The sequence below is a fragment of the Mirounga leonina genome, unplaced genomic scaffold, assembly GCF_011800145.1.
Source record: "Mirounga leonina isolate KUSES-001 unplaced genomic scaffold, KU_Mleo_1.0 Mir_180, whole genome shotgun sequence".
Classification (NCBI taxonomy): domain Eukaryota; kingdom Metazoa; phylum Chordata; class Mammalia; order Carnivora; family Phocidae; genus Mirounga; species Mirounga leonina.
The window spans coordinates 12,554,159-12,576,300 of NW_023270469.1; the positions used below are offsets into that span (position 1 = coordinate 12,554,159).

Genomic DNA, 22,142 nt, shown 5'->3' on the forward strand with positions numbered 1-22,142 from the left:
TGACCTTTCTCAGACAAGGAGTAGCCAAAAAAGATTAAATATTCAATCCTCTTGAAGAATAGTGCAGTTGGTGGGTATGAGAGCCTACAAAGTACAAGAATCAACGTTGACAATAAAAGGAGGCTTAGGACTTTGCAGAGAAGAACAACAGTGGTGGTTGAGGGAAGCAGGGAGAAATCTGTACAGCTTGTTCAGCACTCACTGCTTGTCCACAGAATGGGATGAACACCTTAATGATCACTTTACTTCACCCACCGTTTCCTACAGACAGTGAGGTTTCTCCCAAATTCATAAGCCTGCAAATGGCATAGGTCAAGCTGCTCATCAGGAAAGCCTGTGAAGGTTTTCTCCCCAAATTGCCACGTCTGGGCATCAGGAAAAGACTTCCCCAGGAATACAGCTCAGATGAGTTCGTCTATCTCCTCTTCTTTATGGGCAGTCAGGTGACACCAAGCTCTCGGCCATTAGCCAAAACATTAAAGTATTTCTCTAGCACAGAAGCCCGGAACGTCTTAAACTTTCACTTATCACACTAGCCAGAGACGGACTTTCTGTCCTCAGGCAGCCAGAAGTCATCGGCCGTGTATCGTGTGAGTTAACTGGCGATCGCGTCTGGGGTAGAAAGCATGCAGCTTGGGGGCTGGCGTGGTGCCACAGGGGTGCCACGGAGGTGCCACGGAGCTTTCTGGCCACTCGCGAATGGAAGAAGCCCTCTCTTTCTTGTGCACTGCTGAATCCCATCGCCCAGCACGGTGCCTGGCCAAAAGAGGCCATAAGGAAACAAGATGGGCTTGTGTGGCGAGGGGGGCCTGAACTCAACGAACGGGAAACGGGAGTGTGGCGCAAACTGCAGGGGCCGCTGTACCCTCCGAACGCTCTCCATTCAAAGAGCTAGTGACTGGACGACGCGCCAAGCAGGGCTGCACGTGCTGGGAACGCAGTCGTGCCTAAGACGTGCCTAAGACCGAGGTTCTGTCGAGAGAGGGCAGGGCTTGCAACTGGCGGGAAAGGCAGTCCACCAACACAGACCGTACAGGGGGACGAGTTCCACAAGGGAAAGAAAACAGGGCCACTGACACTAAGGGAGGGCGGGGCGGGGGCCTCCTCAGAAGATGGACTGAATGAGTCCATTTCCTCGGCGCAGACAAGGCAGGAAGGTGCAGAGTGACGCCCGGCCCAGAGCTCAGGGCCTCTAAATCCCGCCTCCCAGGTCGGGCCAGGCCGGCGGGGCGGATTTCAGTCGCGCTCCGCTACAGCCTCGCCCAGGAGGAGCCGAGCGCCTGCGGGTCCAAGACGCCCTTTGGCGCCCTGGACCAGAGTGGCTTTGAGCCGCGACCCACCCGGGGACGGAGGTGGGAACGCGCCTGGAGGGCAGAGCGAAGCCCCGCGCTGCCCACAGCACGGCAGGGCGAGCGGCCCACCGCGGACCGCCCGGCTCCAGCTGCAGAGGTCAACCGGGTCGGCGGCCCGAGCTCCGAGACCGCCCCGCACCACCGCAGCGGCCGCCCAGAGGCCCGGGGCGGGGCCTGGCGAGACCCAAACAAGCCCCACGTGGCAGGGGCGGGGCCGCCGCGGGGCCGCCACGGCGCGCGCGTGCGCCGGAGCGATCTCGCGCCGGCGTACCCTTGTGGGGGCCGTAAAGCGCGGAAGGTCGCGGTCGCCGGCTTTCCCCGGAACTTTTTGCTCCCTCCGCCCCGCCCCTTTCCCTGCCCCGTTCCCCGCGTTCTGGCGCCGGGACCCCCCGCAACTGTTGTGGCTGCTGCCCCGCTGCCGCCCGGGTGCTGCTGGCCGCGGAGCCCGCGGGGGCCCGTGAGGTAAGGAAGACAGGGGCGGGGCCGCTCTGGCCTCCCCTCCGCGCGCGTCGCCGCGTCCCCCTTTCCGCTCTGGTCTCCCTCGGGGGTGGTCCCGTCCGCCCCTCGTTTCGCGTCGCTTGCGCCGAGTCGCCTGGGGACCGCGGCGGCCCGGGCCGAGAAGGGTCCGCCTCGTCTCTCTCCGCCTGTCCGCGGCTGCGCTCCGTCCGGCCGAGGTGGTCCGGGCCTCGGACAGCCGTGCCCGGCTGGCCCGGGGCCTGCGCACCGGCTCCTCAGGGGGCGTCCGCCGGCTCAGCCCGACGTCCAGAGCGGCCGGGGTGACCTCGCTTCGGGCTCCCGGCCTCGGGCAAGCCCCCGGCGCGCATGAGGCCGGCCTCGCCCGGTCTTCCTCCACTGCGGGTGCAGTTGCTTTCCCGCCCGGAGACGTGCGGTCCGCCTGTGCTTCCCTCACTGGTAAGACTGCTGCAGAGCGCGGCGGCCGAGTTACCGGGAAGAGTGTGGGCCCAGGGCAGTGAGCCGACTTCGTGATGTGCGACCACTCGGGACCGATGTGAAGGACACTGAGGTCAGATTCGGGCATCTTCAAGTGCATTTTGCCGGTGTGTGTAAGCGTGACGTGCGGGGCCGCGGAGGGAAGGGGGAGGGGAGCCGGGCCACGGGGCACACTTGGCCAGCGCTAGCGATTTGTCTTAATTTCGTCAACTTGTCTGATCACCTGGTGGCACTTGCTGAGAATTACCCACCCAGGACCAGCTGGATCCACTCTCCAGAGACGGAGCCTGGGCTAGAAATGTGCTGGCTGGCCCTTGTGCTGAGGCAGGTGTGGGAGATGTTGTTAATCGCCCTCCACTCACCTGGCTTCCTAGTCGCCAGCGGCCCATTTGTACACACGCTGTGACCCTACAGAGGAACAACTCAGAGGGACTTGGAGTTGCCTTCTTGTTCTTCTTGGTGTAAGCAGGTGTGAGCATACCTAGTCCCGGTATCGCGGTTGCTTGGCAGGTATTTTTCTTCTTAGCAGAAAATATCGTAGGGTCGTCTTAGTTTTTAAAACATGTAATTTATTTTGGGAGCCCCTGGCTTGTTTAGTTGGAAGAGCATGTGACTCTTGATCATGAGTTCCAGCCCCAGTGGGGTGTGGAGATTACTTAAATAAAACTTAACATATGTATTTATGTGTGTGTGTATTTTAAATCTGGTTACGACTTTTATTTCTTTGTTTTTGACATCTTCAGTTTCTTGTCTACCGACTTTCCCTTCTCTGCCATCAAACTTTGCCTTGGTTTTGCTGCCAGACCTACTTGGGTACTCTGGTGCCTTCCTTCCTTTGTTTGCATTCACTTTAAATCCTTTTTTGTTCTTGTTTGCCCTCACCGCTTCAGTGACTCTTTGAAGGTCATGCACACAGGGTCACAAATCCTTTTCTTGGTTCTTCTCACCCTAGGCTTTTTTTTTTTTTTTTTTTTAGTCACCCTAAGTTTTTAACCCATCTTGTTTATTCCATCTTGAACCTCAGTTGTTGTTATGTGTCTTCTGTTACATTTGCAGTTCCTTTTATCCTGCCAGGGGATGTGCCTTGTGGTTCTGTCCTCACAGCTACCCTTTCTTTACTCATCTGATGTTGTTTGAAAGGTAGCAGGGAGGAAAGATTCCAGGGCAGATTCCGGTGCCAGCCCGGCAGGGTTTGACTCCTGGCTCTGCCCCTCACCGGCATTAGAGAAGCGCGGATGAGTGACTTCTCCGTGCCTCAGCTTCTTCAAGCGTAGAAAAGAAACTTTAGTATCTACCTGGTAGGGTTGTGAGGCTTAAGTCCGTTGTACACGCCTGAAGCAGCATCTGGCCGACTGTAACTGCCTATGAAGATATTACCATTTTCTGTTTTAAAAATTCTGTCACGTGACTTAGATATCCCCTCCAATCTGCGGGCCTAGCCTTGAGATCCCAGAGTCCTCATTGAACTTCCCCCCCTCTCGTGTGTTCTCTCCTCTCAGCCATTCGGCAATGTGTATTTCCTGGGTGCCTCCCCTGAATGCTGGGAAAACCATGATCAAGTTATATAATTGGTCTCAGCTCCCAGAGAGCTCCATCGTAATAGGAGACTGAAAAGGACCACTTACTGAGTGCTGCGTAGGTGCTCGTTGCCATGTTTTTCCTTCCTGTCTGATTGAGTGTTTGTAGCAACCGTGTGAGGTGGGTAGGCCTAGCTCACCTTATGGATGAGGAGCCCAGGGCACAGAGATGTGGCATAACTTGCCAAAAGTCAGAGCTAATGAGAGGTGGGGGGAGGTTTTCCAACCACAGCTGTCTGCCTCTCTCTCAAGCCTACATTCTCAGCTGGGTGGTTGTGCTGTTTCCCTGATTGGCGAACAGACCGTGACACAGTCCGGAGGCTCTGTGCTGGGGGAAGTGCAGGGTGTGATGGGAGAACATAGAAGAGTCACCCGACCCAGTGTTGGGGGAGAGGAGGTCTGGTAAGATGTCGGATAGGCTGAGAGCTGAGGCAGTTCCCTTTGTCTGCGGGGGGAGAGTGGCAGGAACTATACTGTTTGGTTTAGAGGAACAGCGTGCCCAGATCCCGGAGGTTTCAGAATCCTGTCCTGTTTGAGGAGTTCATTACAGGTGGTTGCGTGTGGCTCCAGAGAAAGAGAGCAGAGATAAGAAATGAGCCAGAGAGTGAGGGATCTTGCCCTTCCTGTGAAGGACATTGCCTTTTCCTGAGGACATCAGAAAGTCATTGAAGGGTTTTAAGCAGGGGCGTGAAACAAGATTTGCATTTGAGAAGACTGGCTCCGAGTCCTGTGTAAGGACTGTGGGGTGTTGGGGAGAACGGTGTACAGAAGCCCCGTCAGGAAGCTTCTGCAGTAATCTGAGCAAGGGTGGCGGCCTGTACTCAGGTAGCTGCAGTGGGAATGGGGAGAAGTGGGAATGAGGGAAACGTGGCTGTGGAATCGTTAGTCCATGCTGGTTGGCTGCACAGAGGAGAGGAGAAAGGAGGAGCCCAGGGTAACACCCAGGGTTCTCGAATATGGTGTCACTGGGGGACACAGAAGTGGAGCAGATTTGGAGATTGAGGAGGATGGGTTTCCCTGTTGGAGGTGCCCGGTTTGACCTACGGGAGCCCAAGTGGACATGCCATTGTTCCGCTTAGAGGTACAGGCACAAAGGTCGGGGCTGCTGTGGGTTGGGCTCTCGGTCACGGTAGGCAGTGAAATCCCCCTGGAGAGTAGTGGCCCGAGGGGAGAAGCTGGTCCCAGAGCACCGTGAGGGACGTGGACTCGGAAGGACGGGCCGGGGAGAGAAGCCAGCGAAGACGTGACCAGGGTAGTGGGAGTCAGGATAAAAACCGGGAAAGGGGGTGTGAGTAGCGGGAGCGATGGGCGATATGCGGTGCTGTGGAGAGGATGTGAGGTGGGGCCGGTGTCCCCGGAAGTTGGCGACGTGAGCCTTCTTGGTGAGAGCAGCGTTCCTGGCTTGGCGGGCAGAAGCCCAACCGCTTTGGGTTCAGGACAGACTGGAAACGGGGAAAAGGGGACAGATCATATAGGAAGCCCTTTCCTGAAAGTATGTGTCAAGTGAAAAGACAGGCTGTGAGATCACATTAAGAGTCCGTTCTGGGGGCGCCTGGGTGGCTCAGTTGGTTAAGAGACTGCCTTTGGCTCTGGTCATGATCCCGGAGTCCTGGGATCGAGTCCCACATCGGGCTCCCGGCTCAGCAGGGAGCCTGCTTCTCCCTCTCACCCTCTCCCCTTCTCGTGCTGTTTCTCTCTCTCTCTCTCTCTCTCTCAGATAAATGAATAAATAAACAAAATCTTAAAAAAAAAAAGAGTCCCTTCTGGCTTGATGGCCGGCACACTCTGCAGTCACTAAGGAGTAAGGAAAGGACACGGGACAGGCGGCATGCACTCAGGTGGGCAGCAGGGCAGCACATTGGGACTGCTAATTTTGTATGATGGGAAATCATGGTTTTAAATTTTATTTATTTATTTGAGAGAGAGAAAGAGCACAGGCATGTGCGTGCGTGCCTGTGAGTGGGGGAAGGGGCGGAGGGAGAGAGAATCCCGACGTGGGGCTCGATCCCCCGACACCGAGACCACAGACCTGCGCCAAAGCCAGGAGTCGGATACTCAGGCGCCCTGATGGGAAGTCCTAACTGCCTCCTACGTTTGTGCTTTTTGCCAAGACCATATTTTTTTACCATTTAGAATTTTTAAAATGACACTACTCGAAGACAGTTACAGAGCTTTTGTTCCATTTCTTTGGTGGGTTGGGAGGACTTGAGCATATGAAAACGCTGAGGGTCAGAGCGGAGCACCGAAGGTACGTGGAAGAGGAGCTGGGTTCATGGAGCTGAGTCCCAGGGAAGGAGGGAGAGGGATCCGGGGCTCTTGTGGGGCGACGAACTTTTGACCCTCTGAGGGAAGGAGAGAGGGTTGTAGATGCAAGTGGGATGATTGGTGGAGTTTCAGGGGATGCGATGAGACAGGTTATCTGCTTTGAAGGGAGGAAGAGAGGAGGTGGGGTCCGAGGTTGGGAGAGGAGTGTCGTGGGTTCAGAACCCGAATGTAGACAGACATCTGCCTGTGGCTGAACCCGCGGTGGCCCCGGGGCTAGGCAGGGGGTGCCTGCTAGCCTGAGCCTCAGAGGAACTGGGCCTTTTCGAGTGTGACCAAGCAGTAATAGTTCTGAAGGGAGGAGGAGGCAGATAGTCACCCCCCAGCCCCCCGCGTGGCGAGCTCAGTAGAGTGGGGCTGGCCGTGCGGCGGTGGCCGCTCCCTCAGAAGAGCTGCGTCCCCGTGGAGACAGGCGAGACAGTACTGGCGAAGGGCCGGGTGCTTAACTCCGGAAAGGATGTTCTGGAGGGCACGGTGGAGAGGTCTGGAGGGGAGGACAGCAGAGAGAGAGACACGGAGGGAGGGACAGAAATTGGTCACGTGGAGACGAGGTTGCAGGAAGAAGCTTCTGTCTTGAGACCCTTGGACAGGGACCGAGGGTGTGAGGCCTGGTGACTACCGCCAGGTGGCCGAGTCATCAGCCCTGGTTGGATGGGATTCATCCTGGGACGCGGTAGAGGCCTTGCTCGGTCTCCGTCCTGAGATGCTGTGTGGTGATGGACGGGCACCCACACCTGGGCCTTGGACGAGTTGGGCTGTTTGGGGCCCGCCGTGGGTACTGGCATGCTGCTGGGCGCACTGTCTGCCGGGGCTGTCCTCTGAAGTCCCCCCTCTCCCCACGCTCGGTGACCCTGCGTCTCCCGGTAGGTCTGTCTGCAGTTTCCTGAACAGGCCTCTGCTTTGCCGGGAGAGTAATTCTCTCTGGTGGCCCGATCCCGTACCCTTTCCCTTCTCTGCCTTATGATGCTAGTTGTCTCGTAGACACGTGTGCTTGGTCGCAGCGTGTGACACCCGAGTTTGCGGGATAAGCGCACCCGGATTAACCTTCCCCTGCTTCCGGAAAGAGGGCTGCTGGTCCTTGAGTCTCCCTCCAGCCCGTGGCCTGGGCAGACCCGGGGCACGCCGTCCCTCACTGCGGCTTTGGGTCCTCTCTCTCTCTCTTTCCCCTCTTCCAGGACCTCATTCTTTGTCACCACCTCTCCTTCCGGACCCACCTCTTTCCCCTTTACTGGCCCTTCCTGCCAGCAGTGAAACAGTCTCCACGGCCCACGCCTTAATAGACCAAGAACCCTGCTCTGCTCCCATTCTTTTCTTGCTGCTGGCTGGTTTTTCTGCTCTCTTTGGAGCAGAAAGTCAAGGAGTGGTCTGCACTCCCTCATCTCCTCGCTCTGGAGCTTGCTCTGGTCCGGATTTCATCCCGAGCACTCTCCTGGGAATGTTCTTTCTGGGGACACCAAGGACCTCTGTTGTCAAGTCCCAGCGGACGGACCCTTGGCCGTCCTGCTGCACCCCCGGGCACCCTCCGTAGCGAACCGCTTCTTAAAACCCTTTCCTCTCTCTCGGCTTCTGTGACACCGCAGCCCAGTTCTCTTTTCTGCCTCGCCGAGGCTCCTTCTCGGTCTGTTGCACCACTTCTGTTTGTCCGGATGCTCTGTGCGTCTGCCCAGCGCTCTGTCCTCTGTCCGGTACTTTCTTTCTCTTCCCAAGCCGTACCTGCTGGGGAGCCTCAGGGTTCTTCTTGTTCCTCAGCATGCCGGGTCTCGGATACCCCACGTGTTCCCCTGGCTGCCGGCCTGGATGTCCAGCTGCTGCCTGACCTTTTCCCGTGCGTGCCCGCCCGGCGTCTTGCACTTGACCCCTCAGAGGGGAACGTTGGCTTGTCTGTGCACCCGCGCCTGCACCCTTTCGCAGCCTCCCTCTCGCTCCCTCTCCTTCCCCGCCTCCCTCCCCATCCCTAGCCCTTCATACTGTAGTAAGTGGCACCAGTTGCTTAACCCAGAAACTCTGCCATCACCCTTATTTCTCCCCCTGCCCCATTTTAACATCCCGTTTGTTGGTAAGTCAGGGCCGTCATTTCACCTCCAGAACAATCCAGCCGTGGCTTTGACTCCACTGCCACCGTCCGGGTCCCAGCCCCCAGGCCCTCCCTCTAGGACTACCGCAGCAGCTGCCCGGCCCTGCCTTTCCTCTCGTTCTCCAGCCCACTTCCCACCGCCGTGGAGCCTGACTGATCTTGGAAAAGCATATCTGATCGTTTCATTCCCTGCTTTAGTATTTTCCTTTGCGCCCGGAGCGGAATCCCAGCTCGTCACGATGGCATCCCAAGCGCTGTGTGTCCTGGCTTTCTGCCTCCCTCTCCAGCCTTGTCTTGGGTCCGCTCCGCCTCGCTCCTCGTGCTCTGGGCACCCTGGCCTCCCTTCCGTGCTCGGACTCCGCAGGGTCGGCCTCCCCTCAGGGCCTTTGCACGTGCCTGCGCCTCTGCCCGGAAGACGCATCCGGCTGATTCCCGGTCACCACGGGTCTCTCCTCCGACGTCCCCTTCTTCCCGACCGTCCTAGGTTACACACGCCGTCGGGCGTTGCTGCACACCGGCCTTGTTCTTGTTCTATGTGTGTCTGGGCCGCCCCTGCCACAGGCACCCTCACGCCCACTCACACGCCCACTCACTGTCTGTGTCTCTCATGAAAGGTGCTGCATAAAGGCAAGACCCTCCTCCTCGCTGTCCCCTGCTGTCTCTGCAGCTGGCAGAGCGTCTGGAACTGCGCAGGGCCTCAGGCATGGGCCGAGGGCATGATTAGCGTTCTTTGGCGCCTCCTCTCCCTTTCTCAGTAATCCTGTGCCCTGAGTACAGTACGTGGAATGAAATCTGGTTGCTTTCTCCGTCTAGTGTGCATGTCGGGGGTCTCTGCCGTAGCCGAGTGAGAGCACCGCGCCGAGCTGCTGGCAGACGTGATGTTTTACCGGCTGCTGTCGGTGGTCCGAAGACAAAGGACCGGCCGAGGATGGCAGAACTGGTCGTCGGGGAGGAGCGGCGCGTCGGCTGCCGAGGCGCATTCTGTCGCCCTGCCTGCCCAGGCGCAGGTGGTCATCTGTGGTGGTGGGATCATGGGCACATCCGTGGCCTATCACCTCTCCAAGATGGGGTGGAAGGATATTGTCCTTCTGGAGCAGGGCAGGTAAGGACCAGACTGCGTGGGCTCCCCTCAGCCCCTCCCCTCCCGGTAACGTTGTCCCGCCAGCAGCTAAGCTGACTGGCGCTAAGTCGCAGGACAAGAACCACAGGCAGGCAACATCCCCTGGACGCGGTTTTGCGATGCAAACCGCCCGTGTTTTCCGGCTTGGACAGAGGTGGCCGATTCCAGCACACCCAGGTCTCTAGAGAGGGTGCGTTTCATTTCAGGGTCACGGCACACCTCGCCGTCTTGTCCTCTCCGTTGTAGTCACACAGCGACATCAACCCCGTGGCTCAGGAGCTTCCTCTGTGAGCCGAGATGAAACTGGCTACCTCCTGCCTGATGTCTGTTCCTTTTCCCCGTGGAACTCACTCACTCGAGAGCAGTGGGAGATTTACAGAACAGACGTGAAGGTAGTGCAGCAGTCCGTATGCCGGGGTCCCGTGCGCACCTCGGAGGAACACCTTAGGGTGGGATCACCGTGAAATGCAGTGAATCCGTGTGGATGCCTTAGTATTAACTGAAGTTCATGCTCTGTTCAAGTTGTTTCACTTTTCCCCTAATGTCCCTTTTCTGTTCTATTGCCTACCAGAAATTGGATGACCTTTAACACGTCCTTTGTATTTATTTCTGAATAGGCAATACATGTACACGAGTCAGATTGAAAATTGTAAAAGAGTGTACAGGGAAAATTCTGCCTCCCACCCCTGACTTCTAGCTGGAAGGTTCCCTCGCTGGAGGCAAGTTAAGTTCCTTGTGTATCGTTGCAGATACTCCCCGAGTCATTATATGAGCAAATCTGTATCGGTCAGTTTGTATACGTGTACCCGGGTATTCGTTTATTATTTTTTTCTCTTTTTTATACAAGTTAGTAGCGAACCTTAAACAGTGTCCCTCCCCTTGCTTTTTTCATTAGGTTGTTCCGTATTGTTGCATAAAAGCTTTCTCTCGTTCCTTTCTTTATGGCCGTGTAGAGTATCCCATCGTAGAGGGGTCCTCCAGCCTGTTCAGTCCCGTTCATGTCGGTGGATACGTAGGTTGCTTCCATCTTTCGATGTGACACACGATGCCATAGTGAGGATCTTTGAACTAGGTGCACTCACAGCTGTGGGAGTGTACCTGATAGCATTTTGGATGCATCCTGCAGGCTGGCTGCCGGCTCTACGAGGTTCTGTGCTGGTATCCTGAGCACCGCCAGGCACTTGACCATCGAGCAGAAGATGGCAGACTATTCCAACAAACTCTACCACCAGTTAGAGCAAGAGACGGGGATCCAGACAGGTAAGCAGGTAATCCGCCATTTACTGGTCCCCTCTGGTGCTCCGTGCCGTGTGTGGCCCGACGCCGCGTCAGCCTGCCGGCCTGGTGGTCAGGGCTTGAGTCTTAGTCCGGGCTCTGCCAGTCGCCAGGGTCTTTCCTGGGGCAAGTCTGTTGGCGTGCTGGGCTGTCTCCAGTTTCCCTACCCGCCGAGGGGATTCCGTCCTTGTCCCAGATCCTTTCCAGAGCCTATCATTCTCAGGATAGGAAAGGCTTCCCGGGCCATTTCCTATTATTTCACTCCCTGAAGTCTAGCAAGTGGCCACGCTTGGCTCCTGGACGAAGAAGCCAAGGACATACTTCCGTTTCGGTGCTTGATGGTGAAATCGTGGTCTGACCCGCTGCATTTCACCAGTTGCTCCGAAGGCCTCTTCTGACTGAAAAGCTTAAACGGAGGCTACCCGTTATGCGTGTCAGCAAGGGAAAAGAACCCAGGGAATCGTGAGCTAAGTACGACCGGAGCAAGTAGAAGGGGAAGGCTGAGCCATGGGAGGGTCCCGCACGATCACAAGTTAGAAGCGTGTCTGTCAGCGTGTCGTCAGGTGATGCATCGGCCAGGAGCCCAGGGGCGAGCCTCGCGTCGTGGCTGATGAAACCGTTTGGTGGCCACGGGAGATGTCCCGGGGGAGGAGCGGGGCCTAGTGATGAAATTCAGGACGCCCCCGTCCGTCAGGGTTGCTCTTTTGAAGACCCGCATAATTCAGATCACAGGTAATTCCAGGCTAATCCTGACAAGGATGGTAGCCTGATCTGTTCGCCCGCTGAGGCGGCCCTGCCGGGGGTCACAGCATAAACACAGTGGATGGTCGCCTTTGCTGGCCGGCTCAGACCTCATGTGACCCGTGACACGGTTCTCGTTGGGAAGGTGAGATTTGAAGTATTGGAAATTTTGATGACAGGCTGAGGTTTTATAGCATTTCCCCTTCATAGGATTCCTGCTCTGGCAAAGTGTCCTTGTGTCTAAGTCCTCGATTAAGACTGAACGTCTGGGAACTGGGATTGGGTAGCTGTGTTCGTGGAGAGAGGAGATGCCAGGAGAGGAGCTAGAGGAGGGGAAGGAAGGGGCTGTAGAACCTCGAGCACATAAGCAGGGCTCCCAGGCTGGCCCTGCCCCGGCTTGGTGCCGAGAGCGGGCGCCTCACTTGCCTCGCCCTGGTCCCCGCCCGGCAGATGAGCCTGACTCCCCCACGGTCACCTCTCACTTGGCCAGGCTTTCTTTGGAGAGGCGAGGACTCTGAGTGAAGATAGTAGAAGGCGTTCCTGCTGCCTCACCACCTCTGGCTTTTGTCAGGGAGGATGCCTGCTACGTGCAGGACAGGCGGGAGTGAGTCCCTTTTGGTTGGATTTGGTGGCCACAGGTACTTGAATCGGCTGGTAAGCAGAGTTTGAGTCAGAAGAGGGCCCACCTAAGGGGCCCCGAGCTGGAACTACTGACTTCCCTGCAGTCGGTGCCCTGGTTCGGTCCCTAGTGCTTTGCCGAGCCCTGCATTGCTTACCTGCTTGGATGCTAGAGGAACCCGAGTCGTAGGCCTCTTTTCTGTAAGCTAAGTTTGTCTCACTTGAGTTCTGATCTGGAACCCCTTTTGGGGCCTGGTATCTCCTTGATGCTTGAAGGGCAGCGAGGAAGTCAGGCAAGGGAGAGTCCGGGGATCACCCTCAGTCTGTCACCCCCATTGCAGTTCAGCCGTGGTGCAGTGAAAAGGGGATGTGGGGTCCCCCGATGGAGGATTCTGTTATCCGGCAGGACGCGCAGGGGCCTGTCAGTGGACCTCTTTTGAGACTTAAAGACACGTGACATATGCACAACTTGGATTTCCCGATATTACAACGCTAAACCTCAGAAGACAGTGCATTTATGTGAGGTGTATGTTCGCTCCTTTAATATTCTGACACATCACTACTTTATCTGGAAGTCCACGCGGATTTTCTCTCTCCAAAGTTTGCATTACCTTTTTTTTTTTTAAAGATTTTATTTATTTATTTGAGAGAGAGAGAATGAGAGAGAGCACATGAGAGGGGTTAGGGTCAGAGGGAGAAGCAGACTCCCTGCCGAGCAGGGAGCCCGATGCGGGACTCGATCCAGGGACTCCAGGATCATGACCTGAGCCGAAGGCAGTTGCTTAACCAACTGAGCCACCCAGGCGCCCGTTTGCATTACCTTTTGTTGGTGCTTTTTGCTTAACAGTTTATCATATACTTTTTGTACCATCTTTTGTTTCGGTAATTGCTTCTCTGCTACATGTTTATTTCTTATTTCCTTTAATACAAAAACATTTTAATAATCATTAAATATAAGTGTATTATGGAGGGCTCTCTAAATTAGCTCATATAAATAAGTCTGCTTTGGGGCGCCTGGGTGGCTCAGTTGGTCAAGCATCTGCCTTTGGCTCAGGTCATGATCCTGGTGTCCTGGGTTCGAGTCCCGCATTGGGCTCCCTGCTCAGCGGGGAGCCTGCTTCTCTCACTCTCTTCCTCTGCCCCTCACACTTATGCTTACCCTCTCTCTCGCTCAAATAAATGAATAAAATCTTTAAAAAATTCTGCTTTTTATAACTGCAGAGGAAGTTGCCATAGTATGTGCAGTTTTTTTATCCATTTCCCATTACCTGATGTTTATAGTTCCTTTTTTTGTTGTTATAATGATGCAGTAAAGATCCTTGTCAGTATATATTTGTTTTCTATTGCTAGTTCTAAAGGATAGATTTCTAGAAGGTTGATAATTTGAGCAAAAAGTGTTCATATTTTCAACTCTGATAGGTATTGCCAGATCATCCTCCAAAAGAGATGCCCCTTCTTACCACCAGTATATGGGAGTGCTTATTTCTTTAGAGTCTTCTCAACATTGCATATTGTTTTATTTTTCATTCTGCTTTTTTTGTTAAGTAATCTCTACGCCCAACACGAGGCTCAAACTCATGGCCCCGAGATCAAGAGTCACATGCTCTATCGACTGAGCCAACCAGGCACCCCAGCATTGGGTATTATCTTCATTATTACTAATCTGAGAGATGGAAAAAGTTACCAGATTCCAATTTGCATCTTTTTCAGTTAAACGTTATTTCATAGGTCTTTTGGCCATTCATGTTTCTTTTCTGACTTGTTTTTTAGTATCAGATGTCTACCTTCTTTTCTTACTGAACTTAAGGGTTCTATTTTATTGCTTTGAACGTGTAATAAAGCAAATTTTATGTCAGAAAGCTTTAGACCAAACTTTACAAGGCCTCTGTGGGAAAACAGTAGACTGTTACTCTTGTGAACTGGTGATAGGCTTTTGTTATGGCACGTGGTTCTGTTTGGAAGAGCATGATTTGACCTCATGTGTGTGCCGTGATGTGTTATGTTACTTCGTGCATGGTGGCCCTGTCCTCCCAGGGGGACTGTTTGGTAGTGAGTGGGAATTGACTGCTCAAGCCTTTGTCTGCAGGTGAGACTCAGAGTGTGATAAGCCCCCACATCACTGGCCACGATCACTGCACTGGCCTGGTCTGTCTACAGTTTTTAAAAACCAGTCTCTGAAATTTCAGTTCTCCAAACGGAGACATTCTTGTCATGTCAGGGAAGGGCATATTTACCTGATGATTTCAGAAGAGATGAGAAAAACATTTAAGTGACCCTCCTGTGCTGCCTTTTAAAAAAGATACCCTGATTGATTCAGCTTTTTCATTATCAGAACAGAGAGTCACTGCATGTTAGGAAGATTGTCATTGACCCAAGCATGATCAAGGTTGTGTCAGGTATGTTGATTGCAAAGAGCAGGAGTCGACTCCGGCCATCTGGGGCAAAAAGGAGTTTTTGGAAGGCTTTCGGAGCCAGTCGAGTTGGCAGGAGGCTGCCAGCTGGAGGAGGCAGCGTGGAGGCCGGACCGGGGGGACCCACAGCAGGCAGCCCCTCGGGAAACGGCCCATCTGGCCAGGACGCCACTGCTCCTGAGATGATCGGCCTCCAGCCATTCACCTGCTTGCTCCAGACCCGGTATCCCGGGAGGGTCTGATTGGCTGAGCTTCGGCCACATGCCCCCTGGCTCTGCCGGGGAGGTGGGGGGGGTCCAGCCCCGCACCGATGTTGTGAGTGCCCTGCATCGGGGGTCACACTCCCACCAAAACCATGGGGAGGAAGATGGGTTTTGGGGTACATTCCCTTCCAAAAGGCTTTGTAGCAACAGTATCTCTCGTGTTTATTTTAAGAGTGATTATTTAAGATGTACGTGAAAATCCCCCTCGATCCTCCCCAAATCCTAGCTGAGGGTGTCTGGATGGTGGCCGTGCCAGGACTCCTCACCGCTCTTCGAACTTGTAGTCTAGTGGGCTCGCCCGCCTGGCCCCGCAGGAGGCCTGGGCTGCTCAGTCTGGGCTGGTTTTCCTTACAGGTTACATAAGGACAGGCTCGGTCTTTCTGGCCCAAACTCAGGACCGGCTGATCTCCCTGAAGCGCATCAACTCAAGGCTGAAGTACGTATGAGGCTAGAAGCCTGTCCCGATGCTCCTGTCAGACTGACGTCTGCCAGAGGGCCATGCATGTCATTGTCCCCTTGTGTTCTACGGCAGCATCATAGGTATCCCTTCTGAGATCATCTCCCCCAAGAAAGTCGCCGAACTTCACCCTCTCCTCAACGTGCACGACCTGGTGGGGGCCATGCATGTTCCCGAGGATGCCGTAGTGTCCTCTGCTGACGTGGCTCTTGCCCTGGCAAGTGCTGCCTCCCAGAATGGTAAGCAGGTTTCTGGGTGAAGAAGGAAGAGGTTACGGAAGAAGCTGTCACAGCTGGCAGCGACGCCAGCTCGGCTTCCATTGTTGAACGCTGGCTCTTAGAATGTTTGTTTGAATATACCCTCTGTTAATAAATGTGTTTCCTCAGGGCCACATTTCCCTTATTAAAGTTCTAAGGAACTGCTTTTAGTACTGACCAGTGCACTTCAAGCTTAAGGGAATCCCCCCCGCCCCGCTCCCCCCCAGCCCAACATGGGAAGCTCCAAGGTCAGAAGACACAGCATGGACTGAATCCATGGCTGGTCATGTCTTGGGGTTGGAATGAATGAGGGGAAGACTAACCAGTGTCCAAGGTGCTCTGTACTTTGGATGAACTGATTCCCGGTGTGGGTGGTTTAGGGTTTAAGATGCCTTATTTGAACTTTTTCTCCCCTGCCCGTTTTATGATTCCTGGAATTGAGTTCTGTACTAAAGTCGTCTGCTGTTTTCAGTCTTGGAATAGGCCCATTGACACAGTCTTAGGATGTGGTTCCTGGGAGTTTTTGTTTTTTTTTAAATAAAACACTGACTTGGCTTTTTCAGCATTTCTCGGGGGTTGAGAATCTGCTGCAGAGGCCTTAATTCTGGGCCATCAGAGGATGGATTCACCAACTCTTTCTTTACCTTGGAACAGGTGTTCAGATCTATGACCGGACCAGCATTCTTCATGTAATGGTCAAGAAAGGTCAAGTTACTGGTGTGGAGACAGATAAAGGACAGATCGAGTGCCAGTATTTTGTCAACTGTGCTGGTCAGGTAGGTTAGCCACAGTACTGGGTCACTGATTTTATCACTTCACTTTTACCTCTGGCATTTTAGGTATGGAGATGTAAGGTTAATACTGTGATGAATTAAGCAGACGTCAGGGACCACCTTTTCCTTCTTTGGACTAAAAACTCAGAATTCTTGTATTCTAAAGATTTTTTTAAATTTTATTTATTTGAGAGAGAGAATGAGAGACAGAGCATGAGAGGGAGGAGGGTCAGAGGGAGAAGCAGACTCCCTGCCGAACAGGGAGCCCAATGCGGGACTCGATCCAAGGACTCCAGGATCATGACCTGAGCCGAAGGCAGTCGCTTAACCAACTGAGCCACCCAGGCGCCCAGAATTCTTGTAATCTAAATCAGAGGCCTGTAGCTAGTCCTCAGAGAGGAGCACCAGTGATGACCTTTTCCTTCCTCCACCCTGGGTTAAAGGGTGCCAGGAAGTCTGTGAAATGGTCGGGCATTGACAGAAATCCTTGGCGTTGAGTCTCCTCTGGTGTTTCATTTCATCCTGCAGCCTAGCAAATAAAGCATGGGGCTATTTTTTTGTGTCAGGAGTGTGGATTCAGTTAGGAACACTAAGCTGCTTCTCCTGACCTAGGGGTACTTTTTGCCTTGCAGACGTCACATATGACGGGATCTGGGGTTTGTAGTCGAGGCCAGGCGTTTTGTTAACAGGGCATCACTTGCCCCCCAGTGAGCTCCTTTTATTGGTTGCTGAATCTCTTGTTCTTTGGTCTAAGAATAATTGTTATGGTTTAAAAAGGACCGTGTTGCTCCCCATCCACATAACTAAAGCAGTCTGAACCTTGGCTTCCCATGCCTCACGTTGGGGCAAGAGCACACAGGCCGCTTGCAGTTAAACTCCTGCAAGCGGCTGAATATGCTCATTTGTCTTTCTGTTCCTCTTCGCACCCACGGATCAATCTGTCTCTTTGTAGTGGGCATACGAGCTGGGTCTGTCTAACGAGGAGCCGGTTAGTATCCCGTTACACGCCTGCGAACACTTCTACCTTCTGACTCGCCCCTTGGAGACCCCTCTGCGGAGCAACACACCGAGTGAGGACTTACACTTTGTTTTTAATCTTGTTTCCTTGCCACTGTCCTGTCCCTGAAAAGGAAGACTTTCTGCTCGGGATAGACTGTGGTCCAAAGTCTTGTCTCTTCTGGAGCTTGTTACGGGGAGGCCGACCCAGTTCTACCTTTTCTCTAAGAACTCTTTATGAAAGGATGGACAAAACAGACATTCCACTGAAGCAATTTTTGGGTTTGTTTTGTAAGCTAATTGCAGTCCCACACAGAGGTCCAAATTGAGAATTTGGAATGTAACCTGGAGTTTTTGACTTGAATGGCATACGTTGCAGACAGGTTCTAGGTAAGCTACAATCAGGTTGCTCCACGACCCTGAGTGCCACAGGAGAGGGCTTGACATCTCCTGGAAGGTCTCAACCCCTAGAATGGGCTCGTGGTCCCCCGTTTCTGCTAGGCTTTCATGTGGCACTGCGGCAGTTCCGTAGTTTGGTTGCGAGCTCCAGTCAGAGCTTCTAGGTAGCTGATCAGGGAAACAGGGTCCCCTGTAAATCTGAGGGGGCAGATCCCCCACCCCCACAACCTCGAAAGGTCTGCGTTCACTGGATGCTTTTTTGCTAATAAAGCCAATAATGGGTGTCTTTGTTCTGCTTTTTCTGTCCATTTAGAAAGCTGGCCTACCTCTAAACCTTGCTTTTCTCTTCTGTCCCCCACTCCCTTGTTGTTTCTCTTCCTTAGCTATTGTGGATGCTGATGGAAGAATTTATATCCGGAACTGGCAGGGTGGCATCTTGTCTGGGGGCTTTGAGAAGAACCCGAAGCCAATCTTCACTGAGGGCAAGAACCAGCTGGAGATTCAGAATCTGCAGGAAGACTGGGATCACTTTGGTGTGCGAGCTAGAGGATAACTATAACGTCCTGTGTTTGTCTAAGATGCTATCTTTTTTGAAGCATTTTCAAGGAGTTCCTTCTTTGATCTTTTTAACGGCCCCATGAGCGCTTACGGAGGGCAGCCTGCAGAGTTTGCCTAAGGCTGCAGTTATGGGTAGCAGATTCTGGGGCCGAAGATCTTGGTTAAGGGACTTCTGGCGTATTATCTAAAACCACTGCTGAAATTTTAGGCTAGGAGGAAACCTTTTCGTAGGACAGCATGTAAGATTGAAGAAATTTTTAGAAAGCAGAATTGTTTTGTTAATACGGTCTTTTAGTTGGTTTTTGTTTTTATTGAAGAGTTGACCTATGATACTGTATTAGTTTTAGGTGTACATCATAGTGATTAGGTATTTATATGCTACTTGATTTTGTAATTTATTTTTATTTCCTGGATAGTTAATATAGTCCCAGGGTCCAGATTCCAAAGATATGAAGGGGTCTATAATGAAGAGTTTCCCCTCCCACCCTTAATGGGCATTTTTTATTTTTATTTATTATTTTTTTTAAAGATTTTATTTATTTGAGACAGAATGAGAGAGACAGAGAGCATATGAGAGGGGGGAGGGTCAGAGGGAGAAGCAGGCTCCCTGCCGAGCAGGGAGCCCGATGCGGGACTCGATCCAGGGACTCCAGGATCATGACCTGAGCCGAAGGCAGTCGCTTAACCAACTGAGCCACCCAGGCGCCCTAATGGGCGTTTTTTAAAAGTAAACTTTTTATTGTGGGAGATTTCAGACACTTAAAAGTAGAGAGAAGAGTATACAGAACCCTCTGTGTACCCACCAGTCAGCTTCAGTCTGGTTTCATCTGTTGCCAGTGTCCCCGTGGAATAATTCCCAGATGACAGGCTGACTTTCAAACAGGCTGGGGACCTGTCTTTCGCAGCTGTTCCAACTTAGGAAATCCTTGCTTTGATTGCATGTCTCCTCGGGTACCCCCGAAGAGCTTTTCCCCAAGTACCGATCCCTTGGAAATCTTACCTGTCCTCCCGTGTGTTGTGTGCCCTTCCACAGCTCCTGGTCTTTCTAAAGAGTGTCTTTTTTCTCTGTCTTTATGCCAAGCACTTCGTAGGTTTGTCCCTTAATTCCAGCATGGTTTCTGCTCAGGGCCCGTTTGGCTCATCTGAGAAAGCCTCTTCCAAGAGATTTTCTGAGAGGAGAGGGAGTCGGGAAACACAAGGAGCGGATGAGTTTGAATTCCCTAAAGCTGAGGCCTGTGTTTGGCTTTGTTTTTATGGCTCAGAGCCCCTGCTCAGTTCTCTCCTGCGTCGCATGCCAGACCTGGAGACTCTGGAGATCCTGAAGTTGGTGAACTGCCCCGAGACCTTCACCCCAGACATGAGGTGCATCATGGGCGAGTCTCCTTCAGTTCAGGGCTACTTTGTACTGGCGGGAATGAACTCTGCTGGCCTTTCATTTGGTGGAGGGGCTGGAAGGTAAGTCTTCCTTGCTCAGACCCTGCTTGCTGGGTGCTTTCTTCCTAGAGTTCCCTGTTGGTAATGTGGCGTGTAATGGATGTATGTAATCTGGTATGTTAATAATGAGGAGGTACACCTAATTTGAGAGTTGTCCCCTTCAAAATAATCGCTGTGGGATATTCCAGAAGTGTCTTTGTGCACAGTGTTTTGGGAACTCTTCTTTGGAATTAGTCTCGGAGCCCCTGAGATGTAGTTTTTGGCTTTTGCATGGTTATAGATGTTGATCCTTTGAGTACATTTGAGTTTGGAAACAGTAAGTACTGTGAGTGAGACCTACGATCATGCTGAGTAATACAAGTCTTTTTAAAAAATTACATACTAATTAAAATCAGCGAGTCAGAAAGGACAACTACTGTGTAGTTGCACTTCTCTGAGCTACTTGGAGTGCCAGGGTGACTGCCAGGGCTGGGGCAGTGGAGTGGAGAAGGAGTGCTGGCTTCACGGAGGGAGTTTCAGTTGGGGAAGATGGAGAGTTCTGGAGATGATGGTGGTGACAGTCACACAGCAGTGTTGAAGTACTTAATGCCCCTGAACCTCACACATGAAAAAGATTAAGATGGTCAATTTTATGTTCTCTTTTGTTCTGTTTTGTTCTATGTTCTGTTATGTTCTGTGTATTTTATCACAATTAAATTTTTTAATTTTTATTCATGAGGCCATTTTTCTTGAGTGACTTGTAGAATGGCTCTGAAAACTCTTATGGAAGAGGAGTTACCAAAAGTGTTTGGAGCTGAGATGTGGTCAGATAGTTGTATAACCTCCGAGAGTTTTCCAGAAAAAAACCACTGGATGGATAAATTAGAGTACATTTGTATATTTTAGTCTTTTTTCATAGATGTGGCTTGTTTTATAGCACTTTCTAGGGAACCTTATTAGAGCTAAAATCATCAGCGGTTTTGAGAACAATAGATGGATCCATGATCAGAAAAGTTAAGGAAATGGCCCAGAATTTCTCAACCAGTCTGTGACAAGATGGGATGTTTCTGTTGGTTTTGATTCCTCGTACAGTTAGGAGAGTGTCCCTTCCGAGGTCTGGCAACTTTCCCCACATCTAAACAGGTACCTCGCTGAATGGATGGTGCACGGTTACCCATCCGAAAACACCTGGGAGCTGGACCTGAAGCGTTTCGGAGCCCTCCAGAGCAGCCGCACCTTTCTGCGCCACCGGGTCATGGAAGTCATGCGTGAGTGGAGCTCAGCCCCGGTTGCGCCTCGTTGAAGGTTTCTTCCCTGGGGCCTCTGTGGTCAATCTGAGGGGCAGTTTAAAAATTGCTCCGAGTCAAGCTTCTGATATTTGGTTGAGGCATTAGGCCCCGTGTGGTATTTATGGAACCTTCTCTTTAGTATGTCGTCTTTTATTTACCTCTGGGGCTCGGAAGAATAGGCCTTCCGGGTGGTAGTTGCTGCCCACCTCCCCTCGGCAGCTCCTTGTGGATGCCTGGGGTTGTCTGCTTTCCACTGTGCCTGCAAAAGTCCCCGTGCCAGGTGGATGCTCTCACTCCCTACTTGATCTCTGAGATCATGATTTGCTTTCCAGGGCAGAGAATTTGCCACGTTATTCTCAGAGCTTCAAGCTTCTCTTAGTGATTTTTGTCGTTAACTGTTACGTGCTAACAAGATAGGAAACCACTTCTCGTGTAAATACAAAACATACGTTTTCGTTCTCCTTGTTCTTCCGTCCAGCTTTGAAGGCCTCTTCATTTTAACTTGGTACTCTACCTTGTCTCTGATTTACCTCCTAGTAAATCCTTAGGGTCAGCTTTTGTATCAGGAATTGAACCAAATCAGACTGTCATTTCACTGCCCTGTACTGAGGAACAATTGTTCTGAGACTTTGCCAAAATATTCCTAAATATTTGGGGCATATTTATGCTCACAGCCAAGTTTCTACATTGGCTGTGAGCACCATTCTTGATTAACAGTGAACTGTTGGTTTAGTAGCAGGGGGTTCCATTCATGATGAGGCTTTTGGATAACGGATAACCTTCAGTACCCGTGTGCTCACTTCTAGCCTGGGGCAGAGAACCGTTTGTGGGAGACAGAGGGCCTGGCAGCAGTGTGGGTGGCCACTAAGGTTCTTTAATTTTAACAATTATTTTGGTTAAAATGTTGAACTGCTCTAAGTCCTGACTTCTCCAGCCATAGTTACTTTAGAACATGTGCAAATCATAATGGAGCTTAAGTTTCTCCTTGATGACATGACACTTATGGTGGCCGCCTCTGATTCTCACATAACAGGAATCGCAGGCACGACAGAAAGTGTGGAAAGGGTAAGTAGGACCTTAAGTGTGAGAGGAGACTGAAAAATCATCACAAGATAAGGCAAGCAGCGTGGCTCCCTTCTCTTGAATCTCTCAGCCTCCTCCCCACCCCACCGTCCCTCTGGTGTGGAATGCCGTGAGGTCAGGTTTTCTCTGTGCAAGGGACTCGAGCTCACACTCTGGCTATTTTTACATCTTGCTGTTGCAGATTAGACCCTAGGAGAAATAAATTCTGACCCT

At 52.4% G+C, this 22,142-nt stretch overlaps 1 protein-coding gene across 3 annotated transcripts in view; it reads left to right on the top strand.

Moving 5' to 3' along the window:
• The first annotated feature begins 1,618 nt into the window (after window positions 1–1,618).
• Window positions 1,619–22,142, top strand: part of PDPR (pyruvate dehydrogenase phosphatase regulatory subunit) — a 37,145-nt gene continuing 16,621 nt past the window's right edge. Inside the window, exons 1-10 of one of the 3 annotated variants that reach the window (XM_035024788.1) lie at window positions 1,619–1,814; window positions 9,090–9,378; window positions 10,523–10,656; window positions 15,059–15,140; window positions 15,237–15,400; window positions 16,073–16,194; window positions 17,144–17,261; window positions 17,970–18,119; window positions 19,407–19,599; window positions 20,701–20,825. In XM_035024788.1, the coding sequence (XP_034880679.1) occupies window positions 9,155–9,378; window positions 10,523–10,656; window positions 15,059–15,140; window positions 15,237–15,400; window positions 16,073–16,194; window positions 17,144–17,261; window positions 17,970–18,119; window positions 19,407–19,599; window positions 20,701–20,825 (1,312 nt within the window). In that variant the 5' untranslated portion in view covers window positions 1,619–1,814; window positions 9,090–9,154. Of the gene's footprint in view, window positions 1,815–9,089; window positions 9,379–10,522; window positions 10,657–13,437; window positions 14,427–15,058; window positions 15,141–15,236; window positions 15,401–16,072; window positions 16,195–17,143; window positions 17,262–17,969; window positions 18,120–19,406; window positions 19,600–20,700; window positions 20,826–22,142 lie in introns of those variants that run through there. The other 2 variants (XM_035024787.1, XM_035024789.1) reach the window with 2 other exon arrangements.